Source organism: Calidris pugnax, unplaced genomic scaffold, assembly GCF_001431845.1.
Source record: "Calidris pugnax isolate Ruff unplaced genomic scaffold, ASM143184v1 scaffold181, whole genome shotgun sequence".
NCBI lineage: Eukaryota > Metazoa > Chordata > Aves > Charadriiformes > Scolopacidae > Calidris > Calidris pugnax.
The window spans coordinates 686,782-710,926 of NW_015090976.1; the positions used below are offsets into that span (position 1 = coordinate 686,782).

Below are 24,145 nucleotides of genomic sequence, written 5' to 3' on the forward strand. Positions count from 1 at the left end.
CCTGTATTGTATTTATTTAGAGAAGCGTAGTTTAGAGTTGTAAGTGGTTCTTCAGTGTTTGTTCTTAGCTTCCTCTGTCTACATGCTTCCAATCTTAATGTGCAGATTTCAATGGAAAGAAAATAAGAACAAAGCTGAAACGGCTCCAAAATGTCTGAAAGTAGCTTTTTGTATTAATTAGCTAAATAACATGACTGTTCCGTTTCTTGAGAGTTTTCAGGTCTAGAAACAACTGTTGCGTTTCCATGAGATAGCTGGGTATTTTCTTCCACAGCTACTAGAAAAAATGTTCTATTTCTGGCACACCGTGAGTTACAAAGTATTGCCATGTTTCTTCTCTATATGGTGGAATGAAAGCAATTAATTCAGAGGGAATATATGGCAAAGAAAGAAAGTTTCTTTACTACCCATTTTTCTTTGGTTTCTTTGCTCAGGGGCTTGGAGTTTTGGAAGCCTTTTGGAGGAGACGGGTTACAGGGTGGGGAGTCAGAGCTTTACAGAAAATGCAACTAATAAGATTATTTTTTTTAGCCCATTGCTGTCACCTTGGTATACGGGCTTCAGTGAGAGTCTCTCTGAACAAACAGTTTCTTTCAGTTAATGATGGTGAGCTTTGTGAGTGCATCCCGGGCTGACCAAGCCAGTAATGGCTCAGCTCCTCTCCCCAGGTCTGTCTGCAGAGTCAGGTTAAGGAACGAGTGACACGTTATCCATGGAAAGTCTTCCACTTCCCTTTTGTCATGGTTTTGGCCAAATTTACCAAAACCAGACTGACAGATGGCCCTTTCCCCCTCTCCCCCCCCAAAAAAAAAGAGGGGAGAGGAAGAGATAAGGAGATTTAGAAGTTTAGAATGACCTAAACTACTTAAATGAAGAATTAATATTAAAATCAAAAAGAGGAAAATAATGAAATAGATACAATATATACAAAACCATATCAAGCTCCCAGGATGACAATCATCACCAGCAAGCACTGGGGAAGTCCCAGTCTGGACTGGACTCAGCGATGGATGGGAACTGGGTTCCAGCTCTGGAGTCAGGAACACATGGATCAGGATCAAAGGCAGATGAACAGAATCCTCTTCAGACATCGGCCATTGAAGGAAGAGCATTGACCCTTGGATCCCTCAGCTTTATACTGAGCATGGGGCAGATGGGATGGAACACCCTGTGGGTCAGGTTTGGGTCCCCTCTCCTGTCCCCTCCTCCCCACAGGTGGGACCCCTCTGCGCTTTTCCGTTTCTGACCCTCTAAATGGGGCAAATAACGAAATTGGCTGCCCTTGGTTGTTACAGCAATAAGGATAAGCAAGAGCCTCTCTGCACACCGTTCCTTGGCATGGAGCACAAACATTGGTCGTATCATTCTGAGAATGAACAGTTTTCTCCACAATACACCGTTAATTTCAGAGAGTTAGAAGAGGCCGAGCTCAGATGTAAAATTACAGAAGAGAAAGTTGGTTCTGTTTTACTTCAAACCGGGACACCTTTGCTCAGGGTTTTGTCCAGGATGGAGGTTCGAAGAGAAGAGCCGTTTCCATGCCGTTACCATGGCAGAGCCTCCCAGGGACAGGTTCTGTTGGTGGGAATTCTTGAATAGGCCTCGTAGATGCAGAAACTAGATCTTTTCTTCATTATCGGTCCGTTTCCGTGCAACGTTATTTGGTTAGCGGCATGTTGTTACTTAGTAAATATATTTACTTTCTGATTTCACAAACCTGTATAGTATGTTTTATTGTGGCTGAATACTAATTCCAGTGTTTTCAATGTTGCAGTCTACCCACATTGCTCGAGCCAGCTTCCAGGTTGATGCTTTTGGATCATCTTTCATCCTAGATGTGACACTAAACCAGTAAGTAATGACTATATCTTACCCTGTGTTTCTTCAAGACCTGGTGCCAGTGAAATACTGTTTTTCAATGGAGGTTTCACTGTTTCTAGGTATTGAGTTAATCTGTAGTACTGTATTTTAAGTTCTTTTGTTATTTTCTCAAGTACCATTGTAGGCTGTGATATTCCCATTGTTACTACTTAGTAGCTATGGCAGCGTAACTAACGTTTTAGTGTTATAATTTCATTTGCCATCTTTCGGTTTACCATAAAGGCAAGTTACTTTACTCATGCAGAGCCTCCCTGGGTATTAAAAGATGGATTTGCTGAAAACTGGTAGCTGTTAGCATTTTATTAACCAAGTGTAAAGTACTGGAGATAGAGCAATTGCACTACAGCTAGTCTCAGAAAATGAACGAGGTGGGTATTTGGGAACGAAGCTTCTCCAGATGTGTTTCCAGTCTTTTGGGAACCGAGAAGCATCATGAGGCAGGAGCACGCTGTGAACTTCAGTCTACGAGGAAGGATAGAACAACAGTAAGCTTAAAGTGAAATCTGGAATGTGGCTTTCAGTAATGAGTTTTTGCAGTAGCCTTTTGGCACAGCTGTTTTAAAATAGGAGTTGCTTTGCTCTTCTGCTCTGAAGTGAAAAGAGAATAAATACTATAGTAAATAGAAATACTTCATTAGTATTCATCTCCTTCTTCATCTCCAACTTCATCTCCTAATAATGTTGTGCGGTTTGGTGTAAGAGTTTGTGCTCAATTGCTACAAGTATTTCTGCTATAAAGATGAACCGTTCAGGTTGCAGTGGGAGCCACTCAATTTTCAGGGTTTTTTCACGTGTAAACACATTTTAAACAGTGGCAATTTCTTTCTGTGCACTGACATGAGTTAATCAAAAGGTAGGCAAAACCAAAGAAGCTTCTTCAGAAAATATTGGTTAAGTATTTTGTATATTACAGTCTTAATTTAAATTATATCTGGTTAGTGATGCTGGAAGGTTCCTGGCACTCCGGGAATTAATTATTTTGTCTTGCCACTGAATGGTTTTCCAGCTTCTGCTGAGAAGGATACAGACATTCCTCATCCTGGCTGCTTACAGACAGCAGAGACACTATGCTGCTGGAAAGTGAGGGAAAGGGGCTGGTTTAGAGGCATAATTTTATAACAAATGCAATTTAAAAGAATTCTAGAGGAAGAATTTCCTGCTGAAAAGCACCAAGTCTTCAACGCTGAAGTGTTTGTCGGAAATAGCAGTTTTGTATACAGATTTATACATTACTGAGAGTAGGCTGCAGAAACCTGTTTTTATTTTGGGTGGCAGATTAATGGTGCAGTCGCAGTTTCTGAGAGGTCAGGATTTACCTCGCAGTATGAATTTCAGGTCATCTTAATAAAACTAAACACATCTACTATTGGTATGTGAAAAGGCAAGTTACGGATGTGAGTTTATGAACTCTAACAGTTCTCTGTGGGTGGATTTTTTGTTTATGCACATGTACATATGCACACAAACACATGTATTTAAAATTTGGTTTGGGCTAGATCCTATTTTTATGTCATTGTTGTCTTTAATGATATTAGACCAGTATTTGTATGAGTAACACTGTCAAAATGTGTCCTTACTATTCTTAGGAGTGTCAGAATCCAACTTAAATATGAACTTTACCAAAGGAGCTATTTTTTTAAAATGTGAAAAAAGTCCTATCACAAATTGCGCAAAATGAAAACAAGAAGGCTGCAAGGGAATTAAGATCTTTGCTTTCTATCATGATATTTAAATCAACATTTAAACTGCTTCTGAAATAACATTTGCAGATCATCAAAAAGAGGGCCAAGTATACTGGAGCGATGTTTAAAATGTATTTTTAATTATTATTCCTGTGACAAAATATGTTCTATTCAGAAGGCTGTGTATGTTTTTCTTCTCTTGCAGTTCTTACTCTCCATATTACATTGTATATGATTTTCTGAGGGTTCTGAGAGAAAAGCACTAATTTTTTTGAGAGTGCTTTGTGAATTTGGCTCATAGTAGCATTCTGATTTAAAACTAGTTAATGCTTGAAGGGAGCAAGGTTCAAGATTTTAGTTTTCCTCTGGAAAAAATATCAGCTCACTATTTATAACTGAACCTCGGCTAATATCAAAAGCATGCTGAAGCAGGCCTCTGTGGTGAAATTAGCTTTTATGCATAATATACATTTGATGAACGTTAAAGTAAGTATGGGGGACAGAGAGGGGAAAAAATAATTTCAAATCCATAGGTTGCCAGAAAGGAGAGACGCTCCCTGCCTTTGTCAGTCTCCTTTCTTGCGGTCTCCGTGTTGTTTAGAGGTTGGTGTGTATGACTGGAATGTCCCAGTATATCTGAGCACCGTGTCAGCGGTGGATAGTCACAGGGAAAGTGCTCCTTCATCCCTATGCTTCCCCAATTTATGAAAAAAAAATAAATTTAAAATTATAGTAGTGAACAGAGTGCTTTAAAAACATCAGAAACTAAAATATACCCTTACTTCCTAATGTCTATCTGCAGATTTTCTTTGCTGCTTTCTTTGTGGGCAGTATTTGTTCTTATCTTTTTCAAATCCATCTTTTTATCTGACAGACAGTTCCTCTGTTTCCTCCGCTGTGGTTGTCTGAGCTCTGTTATATCACAAATGCCACTGGAGATGCTACTATTGAATCTGGTCTTAGTTGAAGCAACTTTCCTGTCCTAGTCCCTTCCTCTGCCACCTCTTACGACAGTGGCCTGTCACCAAAGGCTGATCTCCACCATGAAACAAGCTGGGAAGGTTCAGGGGGTGGAAGATGCAGGAGGGGGAAGGTGGAGGGAAATCAAAAAGCAGAGTTTACACTGGCATTTCAGACATGAGGAAGACTGAGGGTCTGCCAGTCCTGGGTGCAAGTGAGAGGAAGGAAAAATAGTGTTCTAGGTGGCAGTTTAATTTAACACTGAAATCTGCATGCTTTCTTTATGCTCGTTTTGGATCTCAACCAGTTTTGAAGGTGACGTTCACATTAAATGCGGATGTGAGATACAATGAAATATCACCCTCAATGATAATAAAACATGATAATAAAAAACTGATGTAAATACAATGTAGTTTCCTTTTATTCAGTGATGGTAATTTCTCCACATCACCATTCTTTCTCATGCTTTTTTTGCCTGCGCCGCCGTAGTTTCTCTACAATGAGCTTTTTTTATGGTACTTTCTTTTTTAACTTTTTTTTTTTTTTTCTGTTCAACTGGCTGAAGTATTTACAAAGGAGCTTTCAGATTGAATCAGCCGTATTTTTAAAAGGTTCAGTCCCTTAGGCGAGGGTTAGGGATGCATTAGTTGCACGGGTGTGTTTGTGAATCCGTTGCCTCGGTGTCCGTGTGCGGTCAGAGGTGCGTCTAATGGAGCTGTGCTCTGTGCCTGTCTTCCTTAATGTCACCTTCAGCATTAGCAAACCCAGGGCCCGAGGGCTGGGCCGGCAGCCTTCCCTCCTTCAGCATGTCTCCAGCTCTGGCCATCATCCCAGAACTGTGCAGGAGCTGCATAGCAATTAAGTGTACTTGGTATTTATTTTTTTTTAATTCCGTCCCAGTGAAGTTTTTAATGCTGTGATAGCACCTCTGGCTCAGCAGATGGCTATTCCTCTTTTTCAGGCGGAATCACAGTATCACAGAATGCTATAGGGTTGGAAGGGACCTTTGGAGATCATCAGTCCAACCCCCTGCCAAAGCAGGTCCACCCAGAGCAGGTTGCACAGGAACGTGTCCAGGCGGGTTTTGAATGTCTCCAGAGAAGGAGACTCCACCACCTCCCTGGGCAGCCTCTGCCAGGGCTCTGCCACCCTCACACGAAAGAAGTTCCTCCTCATGTTTAGGTGGAACTTCTTACGTTCAAGTTTGTGCCCGTTCCCTCTTGTCCTGTCACTGGGCACCACTGAAAAAAGACCAGCCCCGTCCTCTTGACACCCTCCCTTTAAGTATTTATAAGCATTGATCAGATCCCCCCTCAGCCTTCTCTTCTCCAGAATAAAAAGACCCAAATCCCTCAGCCTCTCCTCGTAAGGGAGATGCTCCAGGCCCCTCATCATCTTTGTAGCCCTCTGCTGTCCCCTCTCCAGCAGTTCCCTGTCCTTCTGGAACTGGGGAGCCCAGAACTGGTCCCAGTGCTCCAGATGGGGCCTCCCCAGGGCAGAGCAGAGCAGAGGGGCAGGATGACCTCCCTCCACCTGCTGGTCACACTCTTCCTGATGCCCCCCAGGATGCCCTTGGCCTTCTTGGCCACAAGGGCCCATTGCTGGCTCATGGCCATCCTGTTGTCCCCCAGGACTCCCAGGTCTTTCTCCTCAGAGCTGCTCTCCAGCAGGTCACCCCCACCCTGTCCTGGTGCAGGGGGTTATTCCTCCCCAGGTGCAGCACCCAACACTTGCCCTTGTTGAAGTTCATCAGGTTCCTCTCTGCCCAACTTTCCAGCCTGTCCAGGTCTCGCTGGGTGGTGGCACAACCTTCTGGTGTGTCAGCCACCCCTCCCAGTTTTGTGTCAGCAAACTTGCTGAGGGTATGTTCCATCCCTTCATCCAGGTCATTGATGAAAGTGTTGAAGAGGACTGGACCCAGTGCTGTCCCCTGGAAACACCACTTGTTACAGGCCTCCAACTAGACTTTGTATGACCCTCTGAGCTCTGTCTTTCAGCCAGTTTTCAATCCACCTCACTGTCCATTCCTCTATCCCACACTTCCTAAGCTTACCTATGAGGATGCTATGGGAGACTGTGTCAAAAGCCTTGCTGAATATAAATATAGCCACATGACCATTTATGCTCTCATCTTGGGTTGTAATCATGGATTAAACAGCAGAGCTCATCAGGAAAGGGGATGTGTTTCTGAAAGTCTCTATGAGGCCCTTTTGTTCCTGCAGACCTTGTGGACCTGTCTGAGGGGACTTGGGCCAGGGCGTCTTCATCTGCACGTGAAGCAGCAGAGACCTAATGGCATATTGCCCCAAAGTAAGCTGCGGTCACGGGGTTGGAATGCGAAAGAGCACTCTGTGAGGTGGTTCATCAGAAAAACTGCAGTGTCTGTGGTTGTCTGTAGTGTGGACAGGACATGGCATGGGGTCACTGCCCCGGGTTCACTGCATGGTACCCACAATGGGCAAGAAAGATGATCAAGACCCTTTCGAACTGCAGCATCATATGAGGTGTCTCCTGTCACAGAAATGAGCAGAGAGTGTTTCTTGAGTCTGGGTCTGAATTGTGGTCACCAGGTGCCCTGCTGAGGAAGCGACCTTCAGAAAGCTCCCTGGAGCATCTGGCCACCTGCATGTGGCCTGGCTTCTTAATGCTATAACCAGAAGAGCACGCATTGACATTGATAGCCTGAGGTCCTCAGGTTTGTGGTGATGAGGAAGTGCTCTGAGGGGTCATGAGCATAAATGAGGATTTCAAGTTTATATTAGGCACTTCAGGACTGCTCTGTCCTTCCTGGTGACACTCAGTCACTAGGATGGAGCATAATCTCCACCTGCTTTCTCTTCTTGCAACACAAATTTAATTCCTTTTGTCTCTTTGTTAGTGGATAATAATCTATAAAGAAGTAGTTGGCTTGGCAAGATGTGCTCAGAAACCCTACCCTGTTAGGAAGCTTACACATCTTCTGGTCTCATTGAGCGCCTGACTGTGTCTCGGAGGAGTACCAACACTGTGTATAAACCTGATGATCATGGTCATGACCTCCTTCTCTGGAGACATTCAAGCCCTGCCTGGACATGTTCCTGTGCAACCTGCTCTGAGTGGACCTGCTCTGGCAGGGGGTTTGGACTAGATGATCTCCAGAGGCCCCTTCCAACCTCATAGCATTCTGTGATTCTGTGATGATCAATGACATTCAGGAGGCTGAAAGATTTCTCTCTATTTTCTATGTGGAAAATAAATGCCCTTTTCTCCGAGTTTATCAAAAGGTAGGCAAAACCAAAGAAGCTTCTTCAGAAAATATTGGTTAAGTATTTTGTATATTCCAGTCTTTATTTAAATTGTTTCTGGTTAGTGATGCTGGAAGGTTCCTGGCATTCCAGGAATTAAGTATTTTGTCTTGCCACTGAATGGTTTTTCCAGCTTCTGCTGAGGATACAGACATTCCTTGTGGGGAATGTTTATTAGGAAATCCTTTTAACGAGAGTTTTGCAAACCTTACAGAATCAGATCGTAAACTTCATCAAAAAATCCTGAAACCAGAAGCAAAATAAAAAGCAGCTTGACAGACAAGTGCCAGCTTTTTCATGAGACAAACTGCTGAAACCTTGCCTGTAATTTCTCTTGGCAAATGGTCTCCAACACTAATATCGATGTGTCACGCAAGCTGTAAATGAAAAACATATTCCTAAATTTGCTCTAAATTACAAATATTTGGCTGTGTGGAATTCAAAAGGATTAGCTTCCTGACGTGGCTTAAAAAAATGCAGTTACATCGTTTCTGACTATTAGAATTTCTGGTAGGTCTTTTGCCCCTGTAAGTCCCGCTCTGTTCCTGGTCACCCGCAGGACAGGGATGTGGTTGAGGGGCTCCAGGTGTTGTGAGGTGACCTGCCGGGTGGTGCTGCCGGGTGCCAGAGGACCAGTCTGCCAGGACTGCCTGCAGTGAAGTACTCTCTGCTTTACGACCTCCGTTACTTCTTAATGACTCTGGGTAACTGGATGTGGTAAGCAGTGGTGATAGCAAACTTGAGGAGGAGCAGCTCTTTAAGCTGTTTTGGGTCTCTAAAGTCCAACTCAATCCAATATTATCATAGAATCATAGAATCATAGAATGGTTTGGGTTGGAAGGGACCTTAAAGATCATCTAGTTCCAACCCCCCTGCCATGGGCAGGGACACCTCCCACCAGACCAGGTTGCTCAAATAGCCATCCAGCCTGGCCTTGAACACCTCCAGTGATGGGGCATCCATGACCTCCCTGGGCAACCTGTTCCAGTGCCTCACCACCCTCACTGTAAAGAATTTCTTCCTAGTATCTAACCTAAATCTCCCCTCCACCAGCTTAAAACCATTGCCCCTTGTCCTGTCGCTACTCTTCTTTGTAAAGAGTCCCTCTCCGGCTCTTCTGTAGGCTCCTTTCAGGTACTGAAAGGCCGTTATAAGGTCTCCCTGGAGCCTTCTCTTCTCCAGGCTGAACAACCCCAGCTCTCTCAGCCTGTCTTCATAGGAGAGGTGCTCCATCCCTCTGACCATCTTCGTGGCCCTCCGCTGGACCCGTTCCAACAGATCCATGTCCTTCCTGTGTTGAGGACTCCAAAGCTGGACACAGTGCTCCAGGTGGGGTCTCACGAGTGCAGAGCAGAGGGGCAGAATCACCTCCCTTGACCTGCTGGCCACACTTCTCCTGATGCAGCCCAGGATGGGGTTGGCTTTCTGGGCTGCCAGTGCACACTGCCGGCTCATGTTGAGCTTCTCATCTACCAACACCCCCAAGTCCTTCTCCTCAGGGCTGCTCTCCAGCCATTCTCTGCCCAACCTGTATTTGTGCCTGGGATTGCCACGTCCCAGGTGCAGGACCTTGCACTTGGCTTGGTTGAACTTCATGCAGTTTGCACGAGCCCACCTCTCAAGCCAGTCCAGGTCCCTCTGGATGGCATCCCTTCCCTCCAGCGTGTCAACTGCACCACACAGCGTGGTGTCATCAGCAAACTTGCTGAGGGTGCACTCAGTCCCACTGTCCATGTCACCAACAAAGATGTTAAATAATACTGGTCCCAGTACAGACCCCTGAGGAACAGCACTTGTTACTGGCCGCCACTTGGACATGGAGCCGTTGAGTGCAACCCTTTGTGTGCGTCCATCCAGCCAGTTCCTTATCCACCGAGTGGTCCATCCATCGAATCCATGGCTTTCCAATTAGTTATTTTAATGAATGCCCTGGCTTCACACAGTCCCTATTGTCCTCACTGGCAGCTGGAATTTATTGGGATCGAGGGAATTCAAGCTCTGTTCACTTTTCTTATTCGTGCCCTGTGCACTTGGGCATAGTCACACTTTGGTAATTGATTCTTACTTAAAATAATGTCTTTTCCTTTCTTTTTTTTTTTTTTTTGCACCATATGAGAGTGCTCTGAAAATTTAATTGTGATATTTAATACCAGTTTACAGGTAGCACAATACAGACTGGGTACGGGTAGCATGATATGGACTGGGTTCAGGTCTTCGGAATGAGGTACTGACTCAGTTCTGCGCTATTTTTGCATTACTTGTTAAGTAATGTTTATCGTGTGTATCATGATCAGAACCCCAGCTGACCCAACATGATTGTCCTTGCACAATCCCATTTTGCAAATTCATTCTTTCCCTCTCCCAGTTGGTGTTGGAAAAATTAGTATGGTCATAAATGCAAACCAGACTTAAGAAACGCTTTATTCCTGATTTGCTGCTTAATTTCAGAGGTGATTTTTTTTTCTGGGAGGCAATTATTCTGCACCTCCATTTGGTTAGCATGCTTTGCTAACACGGATTTTGTACAAACTATTTTTGAATGGCTTATAGATTTTTTAAATCTTTAATGAAAAATATAAGTTCTGCAGAGATTTCTGCCAACTAATTCTGTTTGGGCTTAAAGAAAGTTAAGACAAGAATTCAAGGTTTTACTAGTGTATCACTAAACGTATCCTGAGGCTAGGGGGAATGCCTGGGATTATGCAGTTCGACCATCATCACTAAGGATTCTTGCCTTTTATGTTGTGTTTTTTTTTTTTCTTTTCAGTTTTTTGTTGAAGAAGTATCAGAATAAAGAATTTATCAAAATAGAAATTGTTTGAATTGTTTATTACCCTCAATGATAAAAGTTTGAACATAAGTTTTAGACTGAAAAAGCCCTGTAGCATTGAGTTTTCCTCCCACCGTGGTGCATATAGCATATCAGCTTTCGGTTGGTTATGTGAAATAGGTTGAGCTCCTGGATATTTGATAAAATGGCGTCTTTTAAGTCCTTCAGTAATTTCTGTGCCTTTTCGCTGACCTCCCCAGTTTATTGGTATCTTTGCTGAATTGCAGACTCGGCACTGCATTTTGGCAGCATCACCTACAAAGGTAGCACAACTTTCCCATTTCTAATTGATATAACTCCTTAACTAGTTCCCAAGATTCTTTTTTCTTTTTTCTTTTTTTTTCCTTTTTTAGAAGTATCAGAATAAAGAATTTATCAAAATAGAAATTGTTTGAATTGTTTATTACCCTCAATGATAAAAGTTTGAACATAAGTTTTAGACTGAAAAAGCCCTGTAGCATTGAGTTTTCCTCCCACCGTGGTGCATATAGCATATCAGCTTTCGGTTGGTTATGTGAAATAGGTTGAGCTCCTGGATATTTGATAAAATGGCGTCTTTTAAGTCCTTCAGTAATTTCTGTGCCTTTTCGCTGACCTCCCCAGTTTATTGGTATCTTTGCTGAATTGCAGACTCGGCACTGCATTTTGGCAGCATCACCTACAAAGGTAGCACAACTTTCCCATTTCTAATTGATATAACTCCTTAACTAGTTCCCAAGATACTTTTTTCTTTTTTCCTTTTTTTTTTTACATTTTTGTAAACTTCCTTCTTCCAGACTTATAATTGACTGTTTAGTAAATATGAACTATGTCATTTTGTCTTCTTATATCATCACTATTACTATTATTGAATTTGTAATCCTGTACAAGAAAAATATCAGGTTGCTCTGACAAGAATAATCTTCCATAAATCTATGTTGATTATCAGTAGGTTTATTACCTTCCTTTAATTTTTTGTGTGTAATGTTCCGTTATGCTTAAGACTTCTTTTGTAAAGGTGTAAATTGCTTTTGATAACTCTGTTGCATTTTATTTTTTAATATTATAATTTAGTTTGAGGTTAACAATTTTCTGTTTCTATTATTTTACTATCATTCCTGTATTATTGTCTAGATTCTTTTGTCGATTTGCTACCAGCTACTGGTAAAGGCTGTTGAAATCAACACAAGTTTGCTACTAACTTCAATTGTATGAGGTTATGGAAAGTTTAAGGGATGTCTGTGAAATGCTTGCGAGCGCTTCATTGTCATTCTGGTTAAAATGAGAACAAAAAAGGTAGTTTGTTTCATCCATCCATTATTTCCAAGTGTGTGACTATACGGTAGTTCTAATCACCTGATTATTTCTGAAACACCACTTAAAGCTCAATGTTTCAAGGCTTCTAAGAAAAATAGCATTTGAAAACATTTATATATGTATACAAAATCTGTGCATCCCCTCATAAGATGCTTTCCTTGCTGATTGAAAAAAGTTTCTGAAAATGTTAGTCCTTTGTTTTCTTCTCAATGGGTGTGATACAGAATATTTGACTGCTTTTAGGTAATTGCATTCATTGGAAGCAGTATTTGTTGTTTTCTAGTAGAGCAATTAAAACATATGGGGTTATCAGCACTGAGTAAATTGCCTTTCTGTTGTCTGATTTTTTTTGACACAAAAATAATGATAGAAAATGTATTACTGTGTATTTGTGAGTGTCTGAGTAGGAAGAAAATGATTAATTATTCTGGAGAGATATTATAATTCTATAATGGTATTTTTCTTGATGTTTCTTAGATTACCAGATCACTTAGGAACTATATGTCTTATACACACATATACAGAGATACCTCCTATGTACATATCAATTGTGTGCTATATTTAGCATCTTCTTTAAAGTAAAATGGCTTAAGCTAGGAAAAGAATCAAACTGCTTAACATGTTTCGCTGCCTATGAATTTGTCTTCTAAGTGCTGAGTATCTCCAAGTGGCAGTAACTTTAACAATGAAATGACCTCTAGCCATTACAAAAGATTTAAAAAGAAAATATAACTGTATTTTTGATTTAGCCTTTACAAAGTGACTGTGATAGGCAAAGTGTAATTTCTGGATTTACTGTTGAAATGTAATTATGTCCTCATATGCTGACATTAGGAAGGCACCAGAGTTTTCCCTTGAATGTTTGGATTGCAATATATGCTACCACTTCTGAAAATAATACAAAATAAACCATTGACCTTTCCAACTATTTTTATATTAGGTTATGGTTTGGCAGCCGGAACAGGATTGTGTTTACAAAAGCAAGCAACAGCCGTACGGGCTGGTCTGGTAGAAGTGACTATCTTGCCTTTCTTACTTTCTGTTGCTCAGATTAACAGACCCCTGTGGCAACAGCCCTGCCACTGCCCTGTGAATGGTGCCACAGGAGCACTGCTCAGGGGGAGACATGCCAAGAGGTTGATAAATAGGAAAATGCATGAACTGGAATGCAAATAGCAGGTATTCTGTGTCTCTGCTGCCATTTACAGGACATCTCCTCCGTGAGTCAGCAGCCTTCCTGCAGATACAGTTCCCTTCCTCTGCCTCTCTCTGGGTTGTCCATCCACTCTGCCCAGGTATTTTTTACTTTCTCCTTGAGAACTCCTTTGGCATCATGACTTTCTGTATGTGTGCATTAAAAATAGCACTTACAGAAACACAGAAAGTGCTGCAGGCCTGTTGTGGCTTCAGCCAAATTTACCAAAATAGGAGCACATGCCAAGAGGTTGATAAATAGGAAAATGCATGAACTGGAATGCAAATAGCAGGTATTCTGTGTCTCTGCTGCCATTTACAGGACATCTCCTCCGTGAGTCAGCAGCCTTCCTGCTGATACAGTTCCCTTCCTCTGCCTCTCTCTGGGTTGTCCATCCACTCTGCCCAGGTATTTTTTACTTTCTCCTTGAGAACTCCTTTGGCATCATGACTTTCTGTATGTGTGCATTAAAAATAGCACTTACAGAAACACAGAAAGTGCTGCAGGCCTGTTGTGGCTTCAGCCAAATTTACCAAAACCAGACTGACAGATGGCCCTTTCCCCTTCCCTCCCCCCCAAAAGAAAGAGAGGAGAGGAAGAGATAAGGAGATTTAGAAGTTTAGAATGACCTAAACTACTTAAATGAAGAATTAATATTAAAATCAAAAAGAGGAAAATAATGAAATAGATACAATGTATACAAAACCATATCAAGCTCCCAGGATGACAATCATCACCAGCAGGCACTGGGGAAATCCCAGTATGGACTGGACTCAGTGATGGATGGGAACTGGGTTCCAGCTCTGGAGTCAGGAACACACGGATTGGGATCAAAGGCAGATGAACAGCATCCTCTTCCGACGTCGGCCATTGAAGGAAGAGCATTGACCCTTTGATCCCTCAGCTTTATACTGAGCATGGGGCAGATGGGATGGAACACCCTGTGGGTCAGGTTTGGGTCCCCTCTCCTGTCCCCTCCTCCCCACAGGTGGGACCCCTCCACGCTTTTCTGTTTCTGACCCTCTAATGGGGCAAATAACGAAATTGGCTGCCCTTGGCTGTTTAAGGATGAGCAAGAGCCTCTCTGCAGACCGTTCCTTGGCATGGAGCACAAACACTGGTCTGATCACTCTTGAGAACGAGTAGTTTTCTCCACAATACGCCGTTAATTTCAGAGAGTTAGAAGAGGCCAAGCTCAGATGTAAAATTACAGAAGAGAAAGTTGGTTCTGTTTTACTTCAAACCGGGACAGGGCCTCTTTACTTGGGGCTCAAATACTTTCCTCAGCTAAGCAATGAAATGAATTGGAATCCCCTTTTCTAGACCAGGTGTCGAGTGATGCAGGGACCTTGGAATGAAGATGTGGAGAATAAAAAGAGTAGAAACTATGAGGCTTTTGGGGTGGCATCAGAGGACCTAACGGATGGCTGAATAACCATCAGCGTATAAACTCACAGTGTTTAAATCTGCAAGATCTTTACATGAGGAACGGGTTATTCAGCCTGTTCTACTAAGACTACTGGTTCCACTTAAGAAATGTGGTTTTAGTCCAGAGACTGAATCATCAGGCAGTATTAAAACAATGTGTTATTAACATCTTACCTGGCAAACAACAGAGCTGGATGTGTGCACACACACTCTGTTGTATCAAAGCAGTGGACTCGTTTGCTTTCTTTGTGGTATCTATAGCAGCGATAAGGTGCCACCTATGGAGCCTACAGCCATTTGTCTCTGTGGTTGTGTGAGATTTACATAGCATTTTTTGATGTGTTTTGCTACTAAGATTCAAAACAGGATTCACTTTTTCTCGTTCAGTGTCTGGAAAACATTTTTTTTAATAGACTTTCTGTGTAGTGTGTAGTCTTTAATGTAATTGTTTTCATTTGTTTGGGACCTGCTAGTGGGTAAAAACTCATTTACAGACAGTTGTGTCATGTTCATGCAGAAAGTTAGTTTCCTTGAAGAAAACCACTAACAAACCAAATTACAGAATCACAGAATCACATGGGGTTGGAAGGGGCCTCTGGAGATCATCTAGTCCACCCCCCTGCCAGAGCAGGTCCCCCCAGAGCAGGTTGCACAGGAATGTGTCCAGGTGGGTTTGAATGTCTCCAGAAAAGAAGTCCACACCACGTCCCTGGTCAGCCTCCCTTTAAGTATTTACAAGCATTGATCAGATCCCCCCTCAGCCTTCTCTTCTCCAGGCTAAAAAGCCCAAAGACCATCAGCCTCTCCTCATCAGAGAGATGCTCCAGGCCCCTCATCATCTCTGTAGCCTCTGCTGTCCCCTCTCCAGCAGTTCCCTGTCCTTCTGGAACTGGGGAGCCCAGAACTGGTCCCAGTGCTCCAGCTGGGGCCTCCCCAGGGCAGAGCAGCGCAGAGGGGCAGGATGACCTCCCTCCACCTGCTGGTCACCCTCTTCCTGATGCCCCCCAGGATGCCCTTGGCCTTCTTGGCCACAAGGGCACATTGCTGGCTCATGGGCATCCTGTTGTCCCCCAGGACTCCCAGGTCTTTCTCCTCAGAGCTGCTCTCCAGCAGGTCACCCCCACCCTGTCCTGGTGCAGGGGGTTATTCCTCCCCAGGTGCAGCACCCGACACTTGCCCTTGTTGAAGTTCATCAGGTTCCTCTCTGCCCAGATCCTTTGAAAGGCTTTGCACACATTGCTCCGATTCTCTTCCCTCTGTACTGTCAGCATGAGAAACGCACCCAGCGTAGTGACCCTTCCCTATGTGGAGACTTCTTTCCTCTTCCAAAACACGTGCAAAAATCAGGTTTCCAAATCCTGGACCACCAATTAGCAAATGCAAATCCTGCAGGAAACTCCTGATCCTGCCTGTGGTCCTCTTTCCCCTTTGTCAGGGGTGCTATGACCAAGGAAGCCAGACGTGCCACCCACCCTTTGGGGTTTGTGTCCTGTCCTGCTGGTACCACAGCACCCTGTGGCACCCTGGACTGAGCCAGGCTCTATGCTTTTTGTCAGGGGTGTCCCCCGTGGATGGTGCTGCTGGATGGGAGGCAGGCATGTTAAAAGATTTTTTGATAGGCAAGTGTCTCACTGGTAAACACTTCTATTGTTGCATGTAACCCAAAGATAGTCCTAGTCTGTTGACCATAACCTGATCCTCTCTCAGTTCAAACAGCTGGACTCTTTTGATACTTTCCAGGCATTTGGAGTTTAGAGTCTGTGACTCAGAATTACCGTGATGCTTCTGTAATGCCCCATCTAATTCCCTGTTTTTTTCAATTATATGATAATCAGATTTTCCTTTTAAATAATCTTCTGGTTTGAGCAGAACTCGGTATTTCCCTAAATTCTTCAAGTACCTAATTGCTTCCTATTTAGTTTTAGTTCTTTATTGTCCAAGTTCCATTATGAAGTAGTAGCAGAGGAATCAAGCCAATGAAAATACTTTATTTATACTGTTTATCAAATAGGACATTAAAATCTGTGTTCTATGGAAATCTAGAACAATTTCATTGCACAAATATATTAAGAAGTTGTTTAATGAAATGTACTGTCAGATAATCCTAACAGAAACTCTGAGCCATGTTTTATGGTGTGTTACTGAAAAGAACTTTCTCTTTTGTAATCCCTTTTCTGTTTCTTTTCACGTGTTTTAACCAAGAAGTACAGAATCTGCTTACATGACCATAAAGTACAAATAAATTCACATAGGTCAGAAAAGAACCCTTTTTCAATAGGCTGAAGGACTGGTTGTATGATACTAGTTCTGTTTCTTTAAAAAAATAAATGACAAAACAATGTTAGAGAGTATTTATTATGTGTCCTCATTCTGTTCCATTTACTTTATTTCCACCATCCCAAAGGAAATAAAATGCTGTCATTTGGTGTGATATGCAGTGAGGTGAAGGAGAAGAATCATCTTGTACTTTTGTTAAAGATGAACTACAAAGAGATATTTATTCTAAATTGGGCTTCTGCCCTTTTCTGAGATATAAAAGGTCAATTTAAAAAAATATATTTTTTTTTTCTTATCTTTCTTCCCTGCTTTCCCCAAGGAAATAAAACCACTTAAATTCCAGCTTTTTAATAGCCAAATTTATTTTTATATACCCTTGTTTACCTCAAATTGGATCTCCTTGTTCTTGCTGAAGAGTCTGTTGGGGAGGGTATAAACATGAGTAAGAGTTTCAAATGTACAGGGTGTACTCATCCCCTAAAGTAAAACCCCTCCTGACGACATATTGAAGATTGGCCTAAATATCAAAAATGTGAGATTTGCTTCAGAAGAACAAAATGAAAGCATTCATGTCTAAAGGGCGTGACCATTTTAAGCCCCTGATTGTGTGTTATCAAATATACTGCAGTGATGGTTGAGACTCTAAATCGTTATAGAGATTACCTAATACATAATTTTAAAAGGAAAAAAAAAAACCACCCTATCTTTTTGAAGGTTGTGAATTTTTGGTGTCTTTTGGTTCTGACTAAGCCAACCAGTCAAAAAAAAAAGCACATCTTAAAGATTTTTCCCTTTACAAAGCAATTGTAAGCAGAGTGCAAAACTCTGCCTTTTCTCCCCCATCATGGCATTCAACCTTCTGTTCACCGAGACAGCTTTGGCGGCAACAATAAATCATAATTGTCTCTTTGCTTATTATTGCTCTTATAATGAATTACGCTTCCCATTTGGTCTGTCAAATTCTGATAGTAGTCAGTAAAGTTATGCTGAGAGAAAAGGAGAAAAAATGAGCTTGACATGGTGTTTCTGTGATAGAGTTACAGATGTTTTCAGAGCAAAGAAGTAAGGAAATTCAGAAGTGTCTCTGCTTTCTAAAGAGACGTTATTTCTAAATATCAGTGAAGGGACAAAAAGCTTTTTGTTATATTGTCGTGTGTTTTAGCATCACCTATGTTATTACTTAATTATAACAAGCAAATGAGTTCTCCCAATGACTTCAGAAACAGCAATCCATCCAAAGGCGTCAGATTATCAATGCATTTCTGCCTGTGCCAAGTGGCCAATTTGATTATAGAGGAAACTTCCTAGAAATTAGCCAAGGAATAAATTTGGTTTATGGTACTTCTCTCTGGTAAGCTGCTCATCAGTAAGTGGAAATCACAAAATGTGATGCTGCAGAGAAACAGCAAGATTGACTGAATGTGATACTGTAAAGAAGCTGCCAAGTCCAGCTAAAGAGATTAATATAAATACATTTCCAGTGTTAATGAAAAATGGTGGCTGGAGCTTTTCACTTATACATGCACAGCCTTTGCTTTGGTACAAAATTAGAGGGTTTCTTTTGTCTTTCTCTTCTTGCAAGAATTGTTAAATCTTGCACTACAATGTATTTTCTGGGTGAACTTCCTGACCTGTAGCCTCTACTTATCCATCATCATCCTTTGATCTTAATTTCTCTTCTGGTGTAAGAGGATGTATTTCTCTTTGGTGGCTTGCCAGAACATCACTGCTAATGGATTTCTGGTGCGCTAGAAATTTTACAATGGAGCAGATATAATAATTTTCTGATGGCCTGCAAATATGTGATGTGCTGCCACTTGAATCAGGCAGCTACGCTCTGCTCGTGCTTTCTTCTTCCCTTTGCCTGTCTCCTTTACATGAACTGTGGGAATTCGAAGGATGCAGTTCATCCCTTCTTCTTGAATGTGCTTATTTTCCCTGCTTGGTGGTATCACCGGAATAGTTTTGCAGCTGTGGGAGTCTGAAAGACTAGGAGCTGATACTAAGGAATTTCTGCCGTTTCCCTGATGACCAGGTTCTTGCGTGTATGTTGATAGGTTTTGAGCTGTGAAGGTCACTTGAGTTCACCTTCATTTCAGTCCTGCTCCGTCTGGACAGCACAAATAAAGCACTTGGGTTTGCTGGCTGATGCTATTTCTGCCCTTCGCATCAAAGTCTGATTTAAGTTAGCCTGGTAAGGCCTTAACTGCATTTTAGTGTAGACCTTTAGATCCTGCGTGTTGGATTTCACATGGCCAGTTGCTGTTTGTCACTAATAATTCCTGCTGCTTTTATCCCACACCTTCACAGTGGTTTGTTTCCTCAGTACAAAACCAGGTATGTGTCCTGTGGGTTTACCTGAAGGACAAAAGATGAGCCTTTCTTTATGATTATCTTTCTAACAAATGATGGAGCATTTCATGTTAAGGCCCTGTGTGGTTTACCCCCAAAAGCTTCACAGCTAAAGCTACTGGTATCAGATTTGAAGGATGGCATACAGAAGAGGGCTGGTAGTAGATACCTGGTGATGCTGAGGTAGGGAGAGGTGTTATCTTTGTCATCTTTTGCAGTATTGATGCCGACAAAAAAACAGTGAGATAATAAACTTGCTTTACTATGGTACTTCTTTTGGGTTTGGGGCTGCGCTATCTCAGTGCTCAGACTGTGATCTTCCCACTGATCTCATCTTCCTGAGGGGCTGAAGTATTCTCCTGCAGAGTGAATGCAAATCAGTGCCAAGATGTATTCCTTTTCTTCCCTTCGTGAGGTGTGTTGAACCACTTCAACAACTTCTTTTTTTCTTGCCTGGTAACCTACAAATACTTGGCTTTGGATCTTTGCTGGGGTGAGAAGAGACTACTCGGAAGAAAAAGAGAGCAGGACCATCCATGCCTTTTTCCTGTGGAAGGGTTGTCCCTGCTGCCTCGCCTCTCTTCCCTGGAGAAGCAGACGTGCAGTTGGGCTGAAGAGGCGTGCGTTAGACTTCAGAGAGTTGTGAATCACAGAATGCTATGGGGTTGGAAGGGACCTCTGGAGATCATCTAGTCCAACCCCCTGCCAGAGCAGGTCCACCCAGAGCAGGTCCCACAGGAATGTGTCCAGGTGGGTTTGAATGTCTCCGGAGAAGGAGACTCCACCACCTCCCTGGGCAGCCTCTGCCAGGGCTCTGCCACCCTCACAGGAAAGAAGTTCCTCCTCATGTTTAGGTGGAACTTCTTATATTCAAGTTTGTGCCCGTTCCCTCTTGTCCTGTCCCTGGGCACCACTGAAAAAAGACCAGCCCTATCCTCTTGACACCCTCCCTTGAAGTATTTATAAGCATTGATCAGATCCCCCCTTGGCCTTCTCTTCTCTTCTCCAGACTAAAAATCCCTCAGCCTCTCTTTGTAAGAGAGATGCTCCAGGCCCCTCATCATCTTTGTAGCCTCTGCTGTCCCCTCTCCAGCAGTTCCCTGTCCTTCTGGAACTGGGGAGCCCAGAACTGGACCCCGCGCTCCAGATGGGGCCTCCCCAGGGCAGAGCAGAGCAGAGGGGCAGGATGACCTCCCTCCACCAGCTGGTCACCCTCTTCCTGATGCCTCCCAGGATGCCCTTGGCCTTCTTGGCCACCAGGGCCCATTGCTGGCTCATGGGCATCCTAGCCAACCTCCTACCAGGATTCTTTCAAATTTCCTGCTTTCCCTTTCTGTCCCACCCTTCACCCCAAAATAAGCAGGTTGAACAAGAGACATTTTGGCACTTGAGAGGTGTGAGATCTTTACTACTGTTATTTCTTTTGCAGATAAATTCTAAAGGGTAGTTGCCTTTCTTTTTTGGAAGCAAATATTGTGCTTCTGCTTTTATTTTGGTTTCAGTTCCTGCACCTCGATAATCACGCAGATAACTCCTGAATGCAACTCACATTTCTCACGAAATGAATATGAGAAAAACAAGGTAATTACTGCTTGGTCCCTGAAAAGCCTGCCGTAAGGAAGGATTTGGCTTTAATTGCATTGGTTTAGGACAATGACTGAGATTTATTTATTTATTTATTTATTTAATTCTCTTTGCGTCTCTTTCTGTCATGGAGAAATTAAAGCAGCAATATGCAGACAGCAGCCTGCTGACACTTTGCTGGGCCGGCAGAAATAACAGAAGTTGACCTTTAATGAGGAGAAAATGCGGACATTTTCAGTGTTTTTTGGTATATTGAAGGCAGCCCTAAAGGGTTTTCAGAATCGTCTGCAGGTCGCTGTAAATCACTGTGGGATGTAATTCCTTCACTTGGTGTTGCTGATAAGGTGTTTTTCTTCCTACTCTGGCTGGGAGAAGGAAGACCACTGTGGTGCTACCTCATCCACAGCGGGGGACCCAGGGCCATGGCTGCGGAATGAGCAAGTATCGAGTTGTTCTCCACACTGTTGGCCCACTAGTCATTCTGTATTTCTAGGCAGAAATCTGCTTGTGAATTCGGACAGCTTAAAGATGTATTAATACTCTTGTGTTGTGTCAGCTGTGTCACCCCAGCAGAAAAAGGAGGAGATGCTAATGGAATGGCACACGGGCTATGGCAAACTAAATAATGCTCCTGCACTTGGACAACTGCTGCCTTTCAGTTCTGCTTTATCCAAACCTCTTAGCTAGTTTTCAATTATGCATTTCATATTTTCCCTATTTAGACGTGTGTATAGCATAAAATAAATGTTGTATGTCAAATTTTGCCCTTGGATAAACATTAATAGTTCTGGTTGACTTCAGCAGGAGCTGCAGGCAAGCATCCTAAAAAAAGAACTTGGCTTTGGATCTAAAATCCCTTTTGCTGCATCCTATATTCCAGAAATGTTTATCTCCCTGTTTTCAGTTACCAGCATTGTTACCCAGTCTCTTTCAGTTGTCCTTGGAAAGCCAAACATGAAGAGCTAAACACTATATTGGAATAAGAGGCCAGTGTTTGCCCACCTCTGAGATCCCAGACCCTGAGATCAGCTGCCACCTGACCAAAGCCTTTAGGGTTTTGTGAAGTGTCAGTGGACAGTTAAGACCCTATCCAGAGCAGAATGATCTTAAACTGCTACAAATACGCTTACTGGGATAGTGTAAGTGTTTTGTATCATTTTAAGCTGCATTTTTTTGCTGTTGTTAATGTATTGTAACTATGCAGTCACTTTTTCCCTGGGGTTTCTGAACGTAGCTAACAACCTCTGCTGTGGATTATTGTTGTTATTTAAGGGAAGATGCAGAAGGCTGAGATGGGAAAGGCACCTCTGGGCTGTCAGCAGCTGAGCAGGCAGAGGAGCTTGTCAGAAGTCAAGAATCCTTTCCCCTCCTCTTTGACTAAGTGCAACCAAAAATCTTCCAATTCACTACGAAGGAGGCATGAGACAAAGGGATTTAAATTGCCGGTCAAAGGGTGGGTCAGAGGAGGGAATGGTCAATACACAGAGAAATCACCTGGAGAAGGTAAAAGGCTGAATCTGCATTAGGTATTTCCCAACAGACACTGGTAATAATTTGATGCTGTTGTAAATTATTGCCTGCTTGCTGGTAAACTGGGAACACTACTGTCCCTAAACTGAAGCTGCAGTAAGAAACGTTTCTGTGTTTCCCAGTTTAATGGGAAGGAGAATTCCCAGTACCTGGTGCAGGGCTTGGGCCAGGTTTGCCACCCCAGCTGGGGTCCCAGAGCCGTTGGCTGCAGAATTTGCCTTTCAGAGGAATGGTATGTATAGCAAATCAAAAGCTTTCCAAAAGCCCAGTGTTTAGAGCACAGTCCTTGGATGTGAGAAATCCGATTTGGGCTTTCTTCTGCAAATCAGTGTAAGTAGAGATTTTTTTAAAATGTCTGCCTTGTTTCCTTATGAATCCATTAGTGTGAGGCAGTTGATATTGGGTAGATGCTAAACTGAAATAGATAAACGCTTCAGTAATCTCTGGCAGCTCTTCAGGCTGGTGTCAGTCTGAAGAACAGCGAGGAGTTGCTGGTATAGTGACTAAGAATTGTTGCCTTAAATTAGAGGGTGTGAACAGGTAAACTCCTGTTGATGAATAGCTCTTTGTTTCCCTTTTTTTGCTTCTCCCTACAGATATTTCAGATACTCTTTGAAATAATTGTTATTATTCAAACTGTGATCCTCTTCAGTAATTTGCAAATAAATGGTTGTATTCCCAATCTGTAACACGAGTGGGTCATGAGATTATTTTAGTATAATACCAGGGTTGGTTTTAGAGGTGTGCGTGGATGCCACAGTTTGTGCTTCCATTGAGCTTTGGTTTAATCATCAGTGAGATATTAAGGATTCTCTTGGGACAATTAGTCTGTTAACAAGTGTTTTCAAGTAGTGTTTGTTTTTCTGGTAAGGATCCATAGAAGCACACTCTCTTTAAGGCAAGATTGAGTGGTCCTTACTAGTCTCCTTTGGATAAAGGATAGTTTTCTCCCTCAGTATAAATTTAATGTCTTCAGGGTTATTTTTTTTAACTGCAATATGTTTTTTAAAAGGTTTTTTTACAAGTTTTTAAAATTTTAAAAGCTTTTTAAAGACAAAAAAGATTTTAAACGAAAAATTTAGATATAAAAAAGTGTTAAAATAATGCCGACTCCCCCAAAGTGTCAAGCTGAACATTCAATAAGAAACCAGGAGAGTTTTACCCACTTTTGAAAAATGTCATCTTCATTTTTCAGCTGTTGCTCAGTTCTGAATGAACAGGGTGTTATAATTTTCTGCTGATTCTTCTCTTGTCCTTTTAGGAGGTTTGGTTACCAAAATATCACACAGCTTTTGATCTCTTTCAACATCAGTGCACCTGTGCTACAGGGGGGCGCCGCTGATGGTGCTGTCTTGATATTGTCATCTTCTTGTGCTGGTATTGCTAGACCTAGATTGCTGGAAAATGGTTGCTTTTTGCCGTTGACCCAAACACTGTTTTCTGCTTGTCCACAGTCACATGCAATGCTTTAAACAGTATGGCTGGGAAAGATGTCCAATTTTAGTGTTTTTCAGATAAACTGTCTTGCTGATAAATTTTTCTTCAGCTCCATTATGCTGAGTGTGATAGGTCTCTGGGATTTAGGGAAAATACTTGTTACAGGAAAGTATGCTCTTTACTCAGATACCCCTTTGAACTCTTTCAGTGTGAGTACTGCAATTGCTTGGCTTAACATCAAGAGCAGCATGACTTTGCTCTAGCAGTCTTACAAGTGATTTTTTTTTTTTTTTAAAGAATCACAGAATGCTATGGGGCTGGAAGGGACCTGTGGAGATCATCCAGTCCAACCCTCTGCCAGAGCAGGTCCACCCAGAGCAGGTTGCACAGGAACGTGTCCAGGTGGGGT

The 24,145-nt window shown here is 42.5% G+C and overlaps 1 protein-coding gene across 1 annotated transcript in view; it reads left to right on the top strand.

The window, feature by feature from the left end:
• Positions 1 to 1,509: 1,509 nt before the first annotated feature.
• Positions 1,510 to 24,145, top strand: part of ADAM22 (ADAM metallopeptidase domain 22) — a 141,111-nt gene continuing 118,475 nt past the window's right edge. The window contains exons 1-2 of the mRNA XM_014952947.1: positions 1,510 to 1,515; positions 1,775 to 1,851. Coding sequence (XP_014808433.1) covers positions 1,510 to 1,515; positions 1,775 to 1,851 — 83 coding nt within the window. The remainder of the gene's footprint in view (positions 1,516 to 1,774; positions 1,852 to 24,145) is intronic.